The sequence below is a fragment of the Coenobita brevimanus genome, chromosome 97 (genome assembly GCF_032717465.1).
Source record: "Coenobita brevimanus isolate Jiangsu-jjx chromosome 97, ASM3271746v2, whole genome shotgun sequence".
Classification (NCBI taxonomy): Eukaryota; Metazoa; Arthropoda; class Malacostraca; order Decapoda; family Coenobitidae; genus Coenobita; species Coenobita brevimanus.
This window is the reverse complement of record NC_137050.1, coordinates 4,865,743-4,880,317: the sequence shown is the minus strand read 5'-3', so window position 1 is coordinate 4,880,317 and position 14,575 is coordinate 4,865,743. Positions and strand designations below refer to the sequence as shown.

General features: G+C 41.8%; 1 protein-coding gene across 1 annotated transcript in view; it reads right to left on the bottom strand.

Annotated features, from left to right (window-relative positions):
• Window positions 1-14,575, bottom strand: part of LOC145413785 (uncharacterized) — an 89,384-nt gene that overhangs the window by 64,737 nt on the left and 10,072 nt on the right. The window contains exons 2-4 of the mRNA XM_080283439.1: window positions 13,078-13,206; window positions 9,396-9,503; window positions 6,224-6,388 (exon numbers count right to left, since the gene is read on the bottom strand). Of these exons, the coding sequence (XP_080139565.1) occupies window positions 6,224-6,388; window positions 9,396-9,503; window positions 13,078-13,206 (402 nt within the window). The remainder of the gene's footprint in view (window positions 1-6,223; window positions 6,389-9,395; window positions 9,504-13,077; window positions 13,207-14,575) is intronic.

The window sequence follows — 14,575 nt, the reverse complement described above, 5'->3', positions numbered from 1 at the left end:
TTCTAAGAAAGAAACAAAAACAATACAAAAGAGAGCCAAATTCAAGATCCATTTATTTCGAGAAGCCTGGACACACTGCGTTTGAAAGACAGGAGATCATAGGAAGTAGGAAATACAGACAGAGGGAGACAGTTCCAGAGTTGACCTATTGCATAAATGAAGGACTGAGAGTAACGGGTAACTCTTGCATTAGAGAGTTGGACAGCAAAGGGATGAGAGTTTGTTGCAAGAAAGGTGCTACGCACCCATCGTAGAGGTGGAGGGATGCAAACAGACAGTTCAGAGGAGCAGTGACCATTGAAGTAGCGACAGAAGAGAGACAAAGAGGCAACAGCGGGGGGAAGAGACAAAGGTTGAAGGGAGCCAGTAAGAGGAGGAGAGCTGATGAGACGAACAGCCTTTGACTCCACCCTATTGAGAAGAGCTGTATGTGGGGAGCTTCCCCACACATGAGAGTTGTACTCTAAACACGGGCGAATAAAACCCCTGTATAAAGTCAACAACTGTGCAGGAGTAAGGAAGGCACGGAGTTGGCTTAGCACACCCAATCTCTTGGAAGCGGATTTCACAAGAGATGCAATATGATCTTTCCAAGATAAGTCCCATGTGAATGAAACCCCAAGCATGTTCAAGGATGATGCAGGATTGGGCTGGATATTATTAAACAGTAGTGGGTATTCCTGTGGAAGATTCTGATGGGTTGAAAGCTGTAAAAACTGAGTCTTTGATGTATTAAAAACAAGATTATTTTTACCCCAGTCAGAGATACAAGCCAAGTCAGACATTAGGTGTGCCATAGCCTCATCCACTGTTTGATAAAGTAACTGCTGTGATGGACGTTGTGGGAATCGAATGGAAAGGTGAAGGGTGGAATCATCAGCGTATGAGTGGATAGGGTTAGATGTACAGCTTAAAAGATTATTGATGAATAAAAGGAAGAAAGTTGGTGACAGGACAGAGCCCTGAGGAACTCCACTGTTAACAGATATTGGAGAAGAATGATGGCCGTCTACAACAGCAGCTATAAAACGACCGGAAAGGAAGCTATAGATGAAGGCACAGATAGATGGATAGAAACCGTAAGAGGGCAGTTTGGAAATTAAAGATTTATGCCAGACTCGATCGAAAGCCTTTGAGATGTCCAGTGCAAGGGCAAAGCTTTTGCCAAAGTCCCGAAATGAAGATGACCAGGAATCTGAATGGTAGGTGAGATGATCGGGTGTGAAGCGTCCGTGACGGAACCCGTACTGATGAACAGAAAGAAGTTGTAATAGGAAAGATGCTTTAAAATTTTTCTGTTGAGAATGGACTCAATAACTTCTGAAACACAGACTGTTAAAGCAATTGGATGATAGTTAGAGGGTTGGGAACGGTCACCCTTCTTTGGGACTGGCTGAATGAGAGCAAACTTCCAGCAAGAAGGAAAGGTACAAGTAGAAAGACAAAGGGAAAAGAGTTTACCTAGACAGGATGTAAGCACAGAAGCACAGTTCTTGAGGACAACAGGAGGGACCCCATCAGTTCCATATACCTTATTAGTATTGAGGCCAGTGATGGCAGAAAATACATCAGCTGAAGAAAATTTAATGTCAGCCATGAGGAAGTCAGAGGGGGGAAGTGACGGAGGAACAGCACCAGAATCGTCTAAGGTGGAATTGGAGGAGAAAGTTTGAGCGAAGAGATCTGCTTTATCAGCAGAAGAAATAGCTACAGAGCCATCAGAGTAGAAAAGAGGAGGGAAGGATGATGAGGTAAAGTTGTTAGAAAGGTTTCTGGCAAGGTGCCAGAAGAAGCGGGAAGAATTTGAGTTGGAGAGTTGAGAGCATTTAGAAAGGATGAGATTATTTATTGCACAGCGAAGAACAGACTTAGCATGATTCCGGGCAGAAACATAAAAAAGATGTGATTCAGTGGTGAGTTGGCTCCGGTACCTTTTATAGGGTCTCTCATTGTTGCGGACAGCATTAGAACAAGCGTGACTGAACCAAGGCTTTCTTGCATTAGTCAGAGGATATGAGAAAGGAATGTATGCTTCCATGCCCGAGAGAATAACCTCCGTAATGCGCAAGGCACACTCAGATGGCTCCCAGCCACGGAAGCAATAATCATTCCGGGGAAAATCAAAGAAGTATTACCTGAGGGCCTCCCAATCCGCAGTTCCAAAGTGCCACAGACGACGTAAGCCTCAGGCAGCTGCAACACTCAAGCCTCTGTTTCTTATCAAGGCCTTCAAAGCACCAGCTACTTTCCATCCTTGTGTCTCTCTACTTTTCACTTCTTTTGCACATTTTCCTCTCATTTCTATCACGTTACTCAGGTATTTGAACTCTCACACCATTTCCACTCTCTCTCCACTCACTGAAATATCACACTGGGAGTCACCTTCTCTCTCAATTACCATCACTTTACTCTCTGCTACATTTACTCTCAAGGCACGATGCTCATAGATATCAGCATTACTCTGCACTAGTCTATAAAGTTCTTGTCCAGTATTTGTAAGCAGCACTGCATCATCAGCATAAAACAAACTTGAGATATTCCATCCATCACCATTCCATTGAGATATTCCATCCATCCCTCTCTCCATGACTCGTGTTTTAATTTCTCTCATCACCTCATCCATATATAATAGCTAAAACAGTTAAAATGAAGCACAATATTACAGTTAAAATACTAAAGGTAAATTTATAAATCTGAAATGGTAAAAAAAAAAAAAAAAAAAAAAAAAAAATGTATATCTATCTATTGCCAGATGCCTTAACCCCATAAAGGATGGCCACAAACAAATCGCTTTCTTGTCGCCCTGTCCCTCACCATTTCACTGCCCTCCCCCCAGCTCACACCCCCCTCTCTCATATACCTCTCCACTTTGGGCTGTTTTCACAGTCGTCCCCAATGCAGTCCCCAACAGCCTAATCACCTCCGAACGCACGTTTTCGTTTTCACAGTCCCCCCCAACCAGCCTTCCGAGGCCTCTGTTGGGGACGGCATTCGGGACGGCCCGAACAAATTACTGGAACATTCTTGGGGGACCTGCAGCCTCCCCAACAGACTGTCCCGAAAGTAAAAATGTAAAAGAATAATTACATGTTTCATATTTTCATTATCATTTCAATATTATATACCCAATATAATATTTCTGGGGTAAAAAACACACCCGATATTGAAAAAATATATATGTTTGTGTATTTTTATGAGACTTTATACTACGTATCCAAATACTACCCTTTCGCAGACAGGTGGAGGCTCCACAACAAACGGACCCGAAAGAAATACGAGAATCGTTGTCTAATGCATATTTTCATGAAAATTCTAATATCTGATGCCCGATGTAAAAGTTGATGTAGCTAACACCCCGTTTAGAAAAGAAAATGTTCATGTATTAATAATATATCCATCAATAAACCACACCATCATTCATTAGACGTTATATATGTTGCTTCATGGTTATTTTTACTTAATCTTTTTTTACAATACTTATGGATTCAGCTTACTTCCGATTTCAAGTAGGAGTGTGGTGAGGTTGCCGTTAGTTAGCTCTTCATTCCGATGACTTTTCCTATTCGTTATTTTTGCTGCATTCTTACGAATATCATCACTCCTGAATATATTAGTAAGAACTGTGTAAAGTGGATTTTCCATGTTATTCATCACATTCATTACATTCCAATTTCTAAATATTCTCTACAAATGGAAAGTGTTTTTGCCACCCAGAACTACCAACCCTACCGCATCAACACGGGTAGACGTCTCCACGTTAGTAAGCTCCCGAAAGCCATTCGCAGCGACTGTGAAATCCAAAGGTGCTTTTGGTTCGGGCCCGACACACGTTCGGGCCCAAAAGGTTAGGGACGACTGTGAAAACGGCCCTTTATCCCTCCATCTCATCCTCAGCCTCCCCCTCCCTCTCCCCCCACCACTTCACTCACATACACTTTCCTCATTAGTCTCCTGCTCTCCATCCTCTCCACATGTTCAAACTACCTCAATGTCTTTCTCCTAACACTTTATATCACATCCAAATCCATACCACAACACTCCTTCACTTCGTCATTTGTTAGTCTGTCTCTCCATGTAACTCCACATGCTCCTCTCAAATAACTCATTTCCACTCCTCTCACTCTTGACTTATGTCCTTCCAACAAGGTCCGAGCTTCATTTCTATAAGTTAGAGTTGGTATCACAATACTATCACGCAGAGACTTTTACTTCCATGCTCACTTCCTTATTTCTTATCACTGCTTTCAAAGAACCAGCCACCTTTTTTCCTTGTTGTACCCTTTCAAACACTTCATTCTCCAAACTTCCATCCTTACTCATCACACTACCCAAGTACTTAAATGCACTCACATTCTCCATTTCATCATCCAACCTCACTGTGCATTCAGTGACTTTGTTTCTCTTGAAGAAGACACATACATCATAAATAATATGGCACAAGCAAGCATTAAATGAAGACAAAGTAAGTAAAACATCAAAAACCCTTATTCTATGCTAACTGAAGAAAAGTGAAACATGTATCCTTACCTACTGAGTACTTCCCTTAAAAACACACTAGAGGTACTGAGGACTTGTACGCCCCTATATCTGAACACTCAACCACTTGGTGTGCATTTTCTAAAATGAGTGCCAATGACAATGAGCTCCTCATTCTATAAGGTTTATATCAAGCAGTGGAGTGTCTAGCTATGTCGATCAGCCTTTTTCCACCATGTGGCTGCATTCTAAGCTACAATCTCCCAAGTATACCAGCCAGATCCCTAATGCTGAGGCCCCCCATTCAGGACTTTATCCACCTACAGAAGCTGTCCCTTCCACATTCAAGTTTATGCAGCACTTCGCCGAATTGCTCTCTACATATCCAATGTAACTCAGTCTTTTTGTGCACCTCTCACTAACACTCTTAATGTCCAAGCATCCTTGTAAATTTCCACATTCTTCTGTCCCTCAGTGTACATCCACTCACCATTCTCAGTTCATCACAGTCAAGTCTGCAGACATCTTCTATACTAACTGATCTAGATTCACTGCCATACAGAATCATACTACTACCATGGTAATATCAAGAACCAACTCACTTGCTGTAGGGCTGGCCTACTAAAGTACTTCCTTCACCTTATCATTCTTTTTTGTCTCCCCTTCTCCCTGCTTTTCCCACCCATCCTGTCACTTTTAATTGCTCTTTTGCCCACTTCAGGTGGTTCTACACTGAGTGACAAGCCTAATGGTTTTCTGTAACCCAGGAAACCATTTACAATGCAGAGTGGTAACCATACAATCGAAAACGGGGTGATGTGGAGCCTAGTATGGTGCCCTTGTTCACTGGGTGGAGATACACAAATGTGATGTCCATATCAGAACCAAACTTTCACACTCTTCTATGTGTCATTCTGTGGCAAGATGCTGTCTACCACCAGGGAACATCAGTTCACTGCATGGGATGGCCCTGCAGGGCTGGTTGCTTGCCTGTGGTTGATGGGTCTGCTTGGCCAGACAGACAAGGAATACTCAACAACATCAACAACAACAATGATAGCAGCAGCAGCAGCAGAAGCATCACATTTTGCACACATGAGACATGAAGTTTCCCTCCAAAAACTTGATCACTATAAGCGAAGAAATGATATCTGGTGACACAAAAGCTATTTTTACCAGGAGCTTCTGTAACTGCTTGATTTTAAAAACATCTGTTTTGCCCCTACCCAACATAAATCCAAGCTGTATCTCATTAGTTTTCACTCTTCCTCATTACATTCTCCTAAACCCTTCTAGAAACAATTGTTATCTGGTAGCACAGCTTCAAAACCCCATACTTGCCCTGCTCCAGTGCATTTCATATCCATTATGGATATTACACAATTACACCCTTCAGCTAATCATCCAGCAATTAAATAATGGTGGTGATAAATATATAAAAAGGGAAAAGCCAATCCAATGATTATCCCTTTAGTGCCCCCAGTGGGCTCGAAGTTCAGGAATATGCAAGGCTAAAGGCTAGGCTATCACAGTCTACACCATTTAAGCCAGAGGAGACTAAAGTGTGTCCCTCGCAACTCGCTGGCAACATTTAGATGACAGAAAAATCTCTGGTCATTCCTTAGTTTAAAACCACGGCACATTAGCACAGGTTCTTATCCAAGCTGAAATCTATCAAATATGCCTCTGAGGTGCCTATACTATGATTAGCTGATAAAACTGAAAATAATGATAATATAGACAGTACCAGTTTCTTCTTTCTCCTTGCTTCCTTTTCACTAGGCGTGGATTCTTCAGTCCATTCTTCCTCATCTTCCTCTTCTGCTGTTACCGTTTCAAAATCTAGCTCTCCTGAATTAATATAGAAGCCTCTGTGCTTTGTTTCTAAATGTGTTGGTACCACCTCATCAAACTGTAAAAGTGAAATTATATATAATTACATTAGAAAAAACGTAAATTCTTAATAAATGGCAAGGTACTGCAAAATACTGGATGTACACGATAAAAAAAAGTATCGATACACATTTGACCTGAAACAATTTGACCCCATGGACGATGTGTAATGGGGTGTATAAAAGCAGCCGTGGCTCAGTGGGTTAGAGTGCTCTACACTGACTGAAGGGTTGGAGGACTGAATCCAACCAAGGGTCATTGGTAAACATCACGATGGGCATCCGGTCATAAAATGCTACACGCTCCTGTCCAAAAATCCTCTACCCAGGGGCAATGCCTTAGCCCTTCGGGGATACCTGGTGTATTGCTTAAAGGCAATGTGGGGATCTTCTCTTTGGCTCAATGGTAACGTGCGCGCGTATTAAGCGCGAGGGCCAAGGAACAAATCCCGGCCAAACCAGTGATTACTTTGTTATGTTTCAAGTTGGGTCCTTTACATTGGTTGGCAACGGTGTGGGATGTGAGGCGAGGCCTTGAGGGCAATGATGTTGTGTTGACAGCCTTACATCCCAGGGGTGAGCTGTCTGTGTGGTTCGTGGGTTTCCCCTAATGGTGGCCTCCAGTGTGCTATGCTACCATGTGTGTTCGAAACTGACCACATTAACTGTCAGGGGGAGAAAAGAGTGATGTAATGGGGTGTATAAAAGCCTGCGTTGCTTAGAGGAAACGTGGGGATCCTCTCTTTGGCTCAATGGTAACGTGTGTGCGTATTAAGCACAAGGGCCCAGGATTAAATCCCAGCCAGACCAGTGATTAATTTGTTAAGTTTCAAGTTGGGTCCTTTAAAGATGGACTCTAGAAATGGTTGTTAATTTTTCCCCCTTCTGTCAAACATGCTTCTATGTCATAGATAGGTTTCATATGACAATTTATGGTTGATATTGTTAATGGATGAAAATTCAGATGATAATCAATTAATTTTCCAAGTACTACACAAGCTATACTGATCATTTCAAATATCACCATACCCCTCACGATACTTTTTTTACCATGCGTACATACTGTACATAGCTGAAAATTCATTGTCCAATAATTGATTAACCCTCACAAATATGAAGTGGATGAGAATTCAACTCAACTTGCAAGTGCCATTCTTCTTTGATCAACAACCTGTAAAGTTTCTGGCCTTATTATCACCATTTTATGTCACATAAATTTTGCAGATCTTAAAAACTATTTCTTTAATTACTAGTTCATGAAGGAGTCAGTGAATGAAACATGAAATGCTGCATGCTATATATATACTCGATTTTTTTTCCAGCTGATGATCCACTTTCGTGAATGAGGCACCTGCTCACTCCTGCCGCATGATTTGTTTGTTTCAGTTTCATACCTGAAGTATCATATTTACAAAAAACAATTGTAACTTATATTCCAATTCTAATAAATGCTGTTTTGCATTGTCACTGTACTATACAAACAGACATGAAACGAGTATGTATCTGTGCTTCACCCAAACGGACAATGAATTTGACGATGTTGAATTTGAATTATTTATTGTTGTAAAAGGTACAGAGTTGTTGCATCTCTAACAAACAAATAAATAAATATCTATCAATCTATTGCCAGATGCCTCAATATCGTATGGGGTGGCCACAAACAAATTGCCTCCAAGTCGCCCTGTCCCCTGCCATTTCACTGCCCTGATCCCAACTCACACCTCCCTCTCTTATATACCTCTCCATTCCATCCCTCCATCTCATCCTCGGCCTCCCCATCCCTCTCCCCCCTTCACCTTACTCACATACACTCTCCTCGTCAGTCTCTCACCCTCCATCCTCTCCACATGGCCAAACCACCTCAGTGTGTTCCTCATAACACTTCCTATCACATCCACATCCACACCACAATGCTCTTTTATATCCTCATTTGTCAGCCTGTCTCTCCATGTGACTCCACAGGCTCCTCTTAAATAACTCATTTTCACTGCTCTCACTCTTGAGTTGTGTCCTTCCAACAACGTCCAAACTTTACTTCCATACGTTAGAGTTGGTATCACAACACTGTCACGTAGTAACTATTTCACTTCCATGCTCACTTCCCTGTTTCTTATCAATGCTTTCGAGGAACCAGCAACCATTCTTCCTTGTTGTACCCTTTCAAGAACTTCGCCCTCCAAACTTCCATCCTTACTCATCACACTCCCCAAGTACTGAAATGCACTCACATTTTCCATTTCCTCACCATCCAACCTCACTGTACTTTAACTGACTTCACCTCTCTCAAAGACCATCGCTTTACTCTTCCCTACATTCACCTTTAGATTTCGTTTCTTACACACGCTCCCAAAACGGATAGTATGGGCGAAGGTATTGAAGCAATGGAGTAGGTGTGATCCATAATAAAGTCTGACATCTTGCGAGACGAGACAGATTTCCTGCCTGGCTGTGTCTCATGTCCCCCCCTCCTCTGCAGCAACTGTTCTATTCGCCTTCCCACTTCCACCACTTTACCACAGACAAAACTGCTAATTTACTATTGTCTAATGTAATAAGTGCCTAAGTATAGATACTTTTTATTTGCACTTACCCAGCCAAATGCATTTATTTGTTAAAAAATATAAGGAGATGCAATAATTCTGTACCTTTTACAACAACAAATACTTCAGTTCAAATTCAACTTACTCAAATTCATTGTCCATTTGGGTGAAGCACAGATACATACTCGTTTCATGTCTGTTTGTATAGTACAATAACAATGCAAAACAGCATTTATGAGAATTGGAATATAAGGTACAATTGTTTTTTGTAAATATGATACTTCAGGTACGAAACTGAAACCAACCAATCACGCGGCAGGAGTGCACAGGTGCCACATTCACGAAAGTGGATCATCAGCTGGAAAAAAATCGAGTATAGTTACTTATTCAATGTTATATAATCATAAAAGGTGTTCAACTGCTCAGTAATTTGTCTCCATAGTAACTGGACATTACAAATGTTTTCAAAATGCTGATTAAGACTTACTGCATCCGAGTTGTCAATAAAAGGGTCTGTTTCGTCATAACCTTCACCCAGGGTCTTGAAGTCACTTTCCTTTCTCCGCTTCTTCTTTGTGCTCGCTGTGTATCCACCCTGCAGAATAAAGGATACCGTATTACAGTCTCTCAACAGTGCTCTATATGAACTGATTCACACCAGTATGGTATCTGATTCAATCATTCTCAATGTTCAATTAACCTGACACTGAATGGTGCTAGACTGAATACATATGTAATTTTTTATGAGTTTGCTATTACTTGCGACATGCAGTGGTGCCTAAGAGCAGAGAAACACCTCAATCTTTCATATTCAGTCTCTCTGTTGTTTGGCTACTTGCATATTACTGTCTACACCAAAGCATGTTTGAAACACGCACAATAAGGCCTCACTAACTGCCCTGTGGCTTATCCTAATCATCATATTAGATACAGTATGTCATGTCTATTACACATCACTGACATTACATCATTCCACCCACAAACCACTTCATTCCCATTTGCCCTGTTCCACATATACATCTCACCTTTCAGGATGCTCAGATTTCTGTACTTCAAAATCACTTTTACACCATTCTTCCACCTCCTTGGCTTCCCTTCTTCTCTCACTCCATCTGCTTCTGATCTCCATCTTTATCAATAATCACACCATCCTTTCTCTCCATATTCCAATATCATTTTAATACACCCAAGTAAACCCTTTCTGTGTTCACCTACACACACTTTTCTCAACAGCCCCACTTCCACTGCTTTTACTTTTGAGCTTTCACACTCATATGTTAATATGGGCACTAAAGCACCTTCATTCAATCCTTCTGTATCTCCCATGCTCAGCCCTTTTTCATATCAAGGCCTTCAAAGAACCAGCCACCTCTCTTCCCGTAGCTACTCCACTTTCCAATTCTTTGGACATTAATTTCCCGTTTTCAGTACTGCACCAAGGCATCTAAGTTCATTCACCATTTCAAGTCCCTCATTCCATTCACCAGTACACTATACTAAGTCACCCTCCCTCCCTCTCTCTCAACAACGACCATCACCACCAACACCATACTTCTACTTACATTCACTTTCGAGCCACACTGCTGACAGAATTTCAAAAACCAGTCTGCAAAGATCCTGTTCACCAATGGCAAGGAACACACACCTAACCGCTCAAGTCAAACCTGGGAGATCCCACCCCAAACCACTAACCACCATCCTCTGCCCTCTTCCAGCAGTTCAAACATTAACCTCCCTCATAATCTCATAATCTAATCCACAGATATGTGGATATAACCCATTCCTGTTTTACTCCAGAACTGATACTGAACCACTTATTTGATACCCAGTCACTGAGTTGTGCTGTGCACCCTGGATGGAACAGCTATGCCATCCACCCAGGGGCCAAAGCTCCTCATACAGAGTATTTCCTTACACCTTGCCGTGGGGATGGACCTTGGTCCAACTCTGATGAGGCACAGTCTGCCACAAGAGGGTGCCAGTTCATAACATGGTGTATGTACTATGCTGTACAGCACTGTACCTGCAGGACAGCTCCACAGAAGCAGATGCTTACAAGTGGTCGACAAATCTATTTGGCCAGACAGACTGAGGTTAAGTAACAACAACAGTGTCTTCTCATCTTCCACTCTCATGCCCAACATCATCACAACCTTTTCCACATTCACTCCCACACCTTCAAACTCATTTCCAAAATGCCTTCCTCTTTCCACAGCAGCCCACAATCATCTTTCTATCAAATTCTTCATTCACTCCAGCCTTTTCTCTCTATACTAATCTCTTCACATTCTGATTTTGCTGGACTTAGCCCAGAAGACCAGAACTGGATCATGAGGTTAAATCTAGATTTTTTTTGTTACAATAAGTCATCAGTTTCACTTATCTACCTCCTTTCCCCTCTCTTGAGCTAGAACCTGACTGGATTTTGTTGAAATAGGCCTATATGCCTGGACTATCAGACTCAGCTTCCAGGACTGGAAATGGTCTGAAACTGATGTCCAGAAAAAGGATGAACCAATGCACCAGAACTAAACTGGATTGGATTTTCACAAACAGATCCCAGCTATCACCTGTGGGTGAATACTCTGCTTGAGTATTGTGCAGTAAGGCCAGTTACCAAGTTGTTGTCCTCATTCCATTCTCATGATATTGTGGTACTGTACTTTCCACAGGGGTGCTGGAGATGGACACCTTGATGTGGCAGCACTAATACCTCTGCTCAAAATGTAAATATAAATATCCCTTAAACCCCTTCCTATCCCCCCAACACAGGATGGACGGGTGCAGGAAAAGGGCACCTTCACCCTGCCATCTTCCAGCTTCACACTCAGATGAGCCTGAAGTCTCAAAACCTACAACAATATTGAAATCAGCAACAACAACAACAAAAACAACCAAGGGATAATGACAGTGATCCACCTCCCACCGACATGTTATGATATGTGTGCAGCACAGTTGAAATAGAAGAAAAAAAGTAACAATCCTTAGAAAAAAAAAAATGCAGTTGTATTTTAACTACAGTAAACCCTTGATGTTCGCAGACTTGAAGGTTGCGAATCTGATTACTCGTGGATTTTTCACTCTGGTGATAAATAATAATGAATGGGAAAATAAAATGAAAAAATGCAGAGTTTGAATGGCATCAGCATATGTACATCACACATCGATCATAACTCATCATACTTAACCACATTTTCAAATAATTAATGTTCCTACAGAAAGGTGAATTGATTAGAATATGTTGTACTGTACAATGATTAGAATATATTGACATTACTGTACTGTATGGTATTTTTAAAACCTTTTATTGTACAATTTATTGTATTTTGCATTATGTTCATGCATAATCATTTATCATTTTCATTAAAGCATCAGAAACCGTTTTCTTTATCGTGTAGGCATATTTTCAGTGTGGGAGGGGTAACTAATCCAATGCTCGCGGGTTTTTCATTCTCGTGGGGGTCTCTGTTCCCTAACCCCCATGAGTATCAAGGGTTTACTGTAAGTGATTGCCTTAAACAATCCTCTGTCCATCTATAGCTAGATGCCATAATCCCGTAAGGGATGGCCATTTGTCTTTGAGTTAGATGTTTTACAGGGAGAGGCACTAACCCTCCACCAACCCACTTGGTGATATGTTGGGAACACGTATGGGCTGGTTATAAGGTTACCACCCAGCATTGTAAATGGTTTCCTGGCTCACAGGAAACCATTAGACTTGTCACTCAATGTACAGCTATCCAAAATGGAAAGAAGAGTAATAAAAAGTGACAGGAAAGATGGGAAAAATAGGAGGAGGAGGGCAGACACAGAAAATGAATGATAAAGGTGAAGGAAGATGTAGGCAGCACTACAAAATGGGAGTGGAAAAGGTTGCCGCCACCTACCACCATTAAACAATCTTACTGCCTAAAAACATTTTTCAGTGCTAAGAAATATAACAAAACATTAGAAACTACTGTTTAAAGTGAATCTGGTTTACTAACCTGTAAATAACCAAAACCACAAACAGTGAATCTGTAAATATGGAGACCTGACTACACATACCTGGAAACACAGGACTATTGTAGGCTTGTAGCTACCTACACATTATCATATAGATGTACAGTATATCTGTGAAAATGAAATTACTGCCACTTTCATCAAATCAATATAAAAACAATGCTTACATATTTGTTTTCAAACTTCCTGGCCAGAGCCTTGAGAGCAGCATCCTCATCACCAGCGAAGGGGTCAGTGGGGTCGAGCGAAGGACCATTGATGACATCACCAAGGTTTTTCTTCCCTAAACGCTCATGCTGTGGATGACATTGGATTAGGAAAAAAGGAAGCACTGACACTCCTACTGTACTGTCTCCACCAGGGACAATGATATGACTACCACCAGAAGTACTGCAAATAACGATACAACCTCAATATACAGTAAACTCTCAAATATCCATCATCGCAATATCTGGCCTATCCAGTGCTGCTGGTTCAGCTCTATTAAAGCAATATCCAGCAAAATTATGTAATATCTGGTGCTGAAACGGGATGTAAACAGCAGTTCTATGCAACATCCAGCACTGGGGCAAATCAACAAGCTTGTAATCGGTAGCCAACCAGCACTGTACTGGATCATTATTTTATTGCATTTTATGCCTAGTTCTCATCTTGTACTCATGGGACAGTTTTCAGGATAGAGAGCTGAGATGGATAGTAACACAATATCCAGCTCAGTGGCAACTGATGAGCCGATGGGGGGTACCATGCAATATCCGGCGTTTCACATAATTTGGTGTAGGGCTTGGTTGAATTACAACAGATAATTGAGAGTTTACTGTACCAGATTACCACCAGTGGACAAAGATTCAATCTGGCAAACTCAAAAGTCAGACAGCTGTAAGTGAAGTTTACCAGATTAACTATCTATCTATTGCCAGACGCCTCAGTCTTGTTTGGGGTGGCCACAAACAAATCGCCTCCAAGTTGCCCTGTCCCCCGCCATTTCACTGCCCTGCTCCCAACTCACACCCCCCTCTCTCATATACCTCTCCACCCCATCCCTCCATCTCATCCTCGGCCTCCCCCTCCCTCTTCCCCCCTCCACATCACTCACATACACTCTCTTCGTCAGTCTTTCACCCTCCATCCTCTCCACATGGCCAAACCACCTCAGTGGGTAAAGATTCAATCTGGTAAACTCAAAAGTCAGACAGCTGTGAGTGAAGTTTGATTTCATAAGAAATTTCTGAATATACTGGATTACTGTACAGTATATGGATAAAGTTAAGTGTCATATCGTATCGTTTATGAAGGCTCCAACACGCTTCCATGTGTTGGCCTTGGTCACCTAATGGTGGCTCTCAACACTGCTTGATCTCTGGCAGCTTCCGTATTTAGTCTCTTATCCCTGATGCCACAGTTTATGACCTCATTGCAGGTCTTTTTTGGTCTGCCTCTGGAAACCCCACCCCTGATGTTTGCACTTCTCACCTTCGGAACCCAATTGTCATCCTCCATCTTCTCAACATGCTCGAACCATCTCAATCCAATCCTCCTCACCACAACACCGATACATTCAAATCCCATCCTTCCTCTAAACTTTTCAGTCACAATCCTAGCGTACCCAGGCCTCACATTCAAGGATGCACTATACTGTACTGTATATCCATTTAATCACTGGTA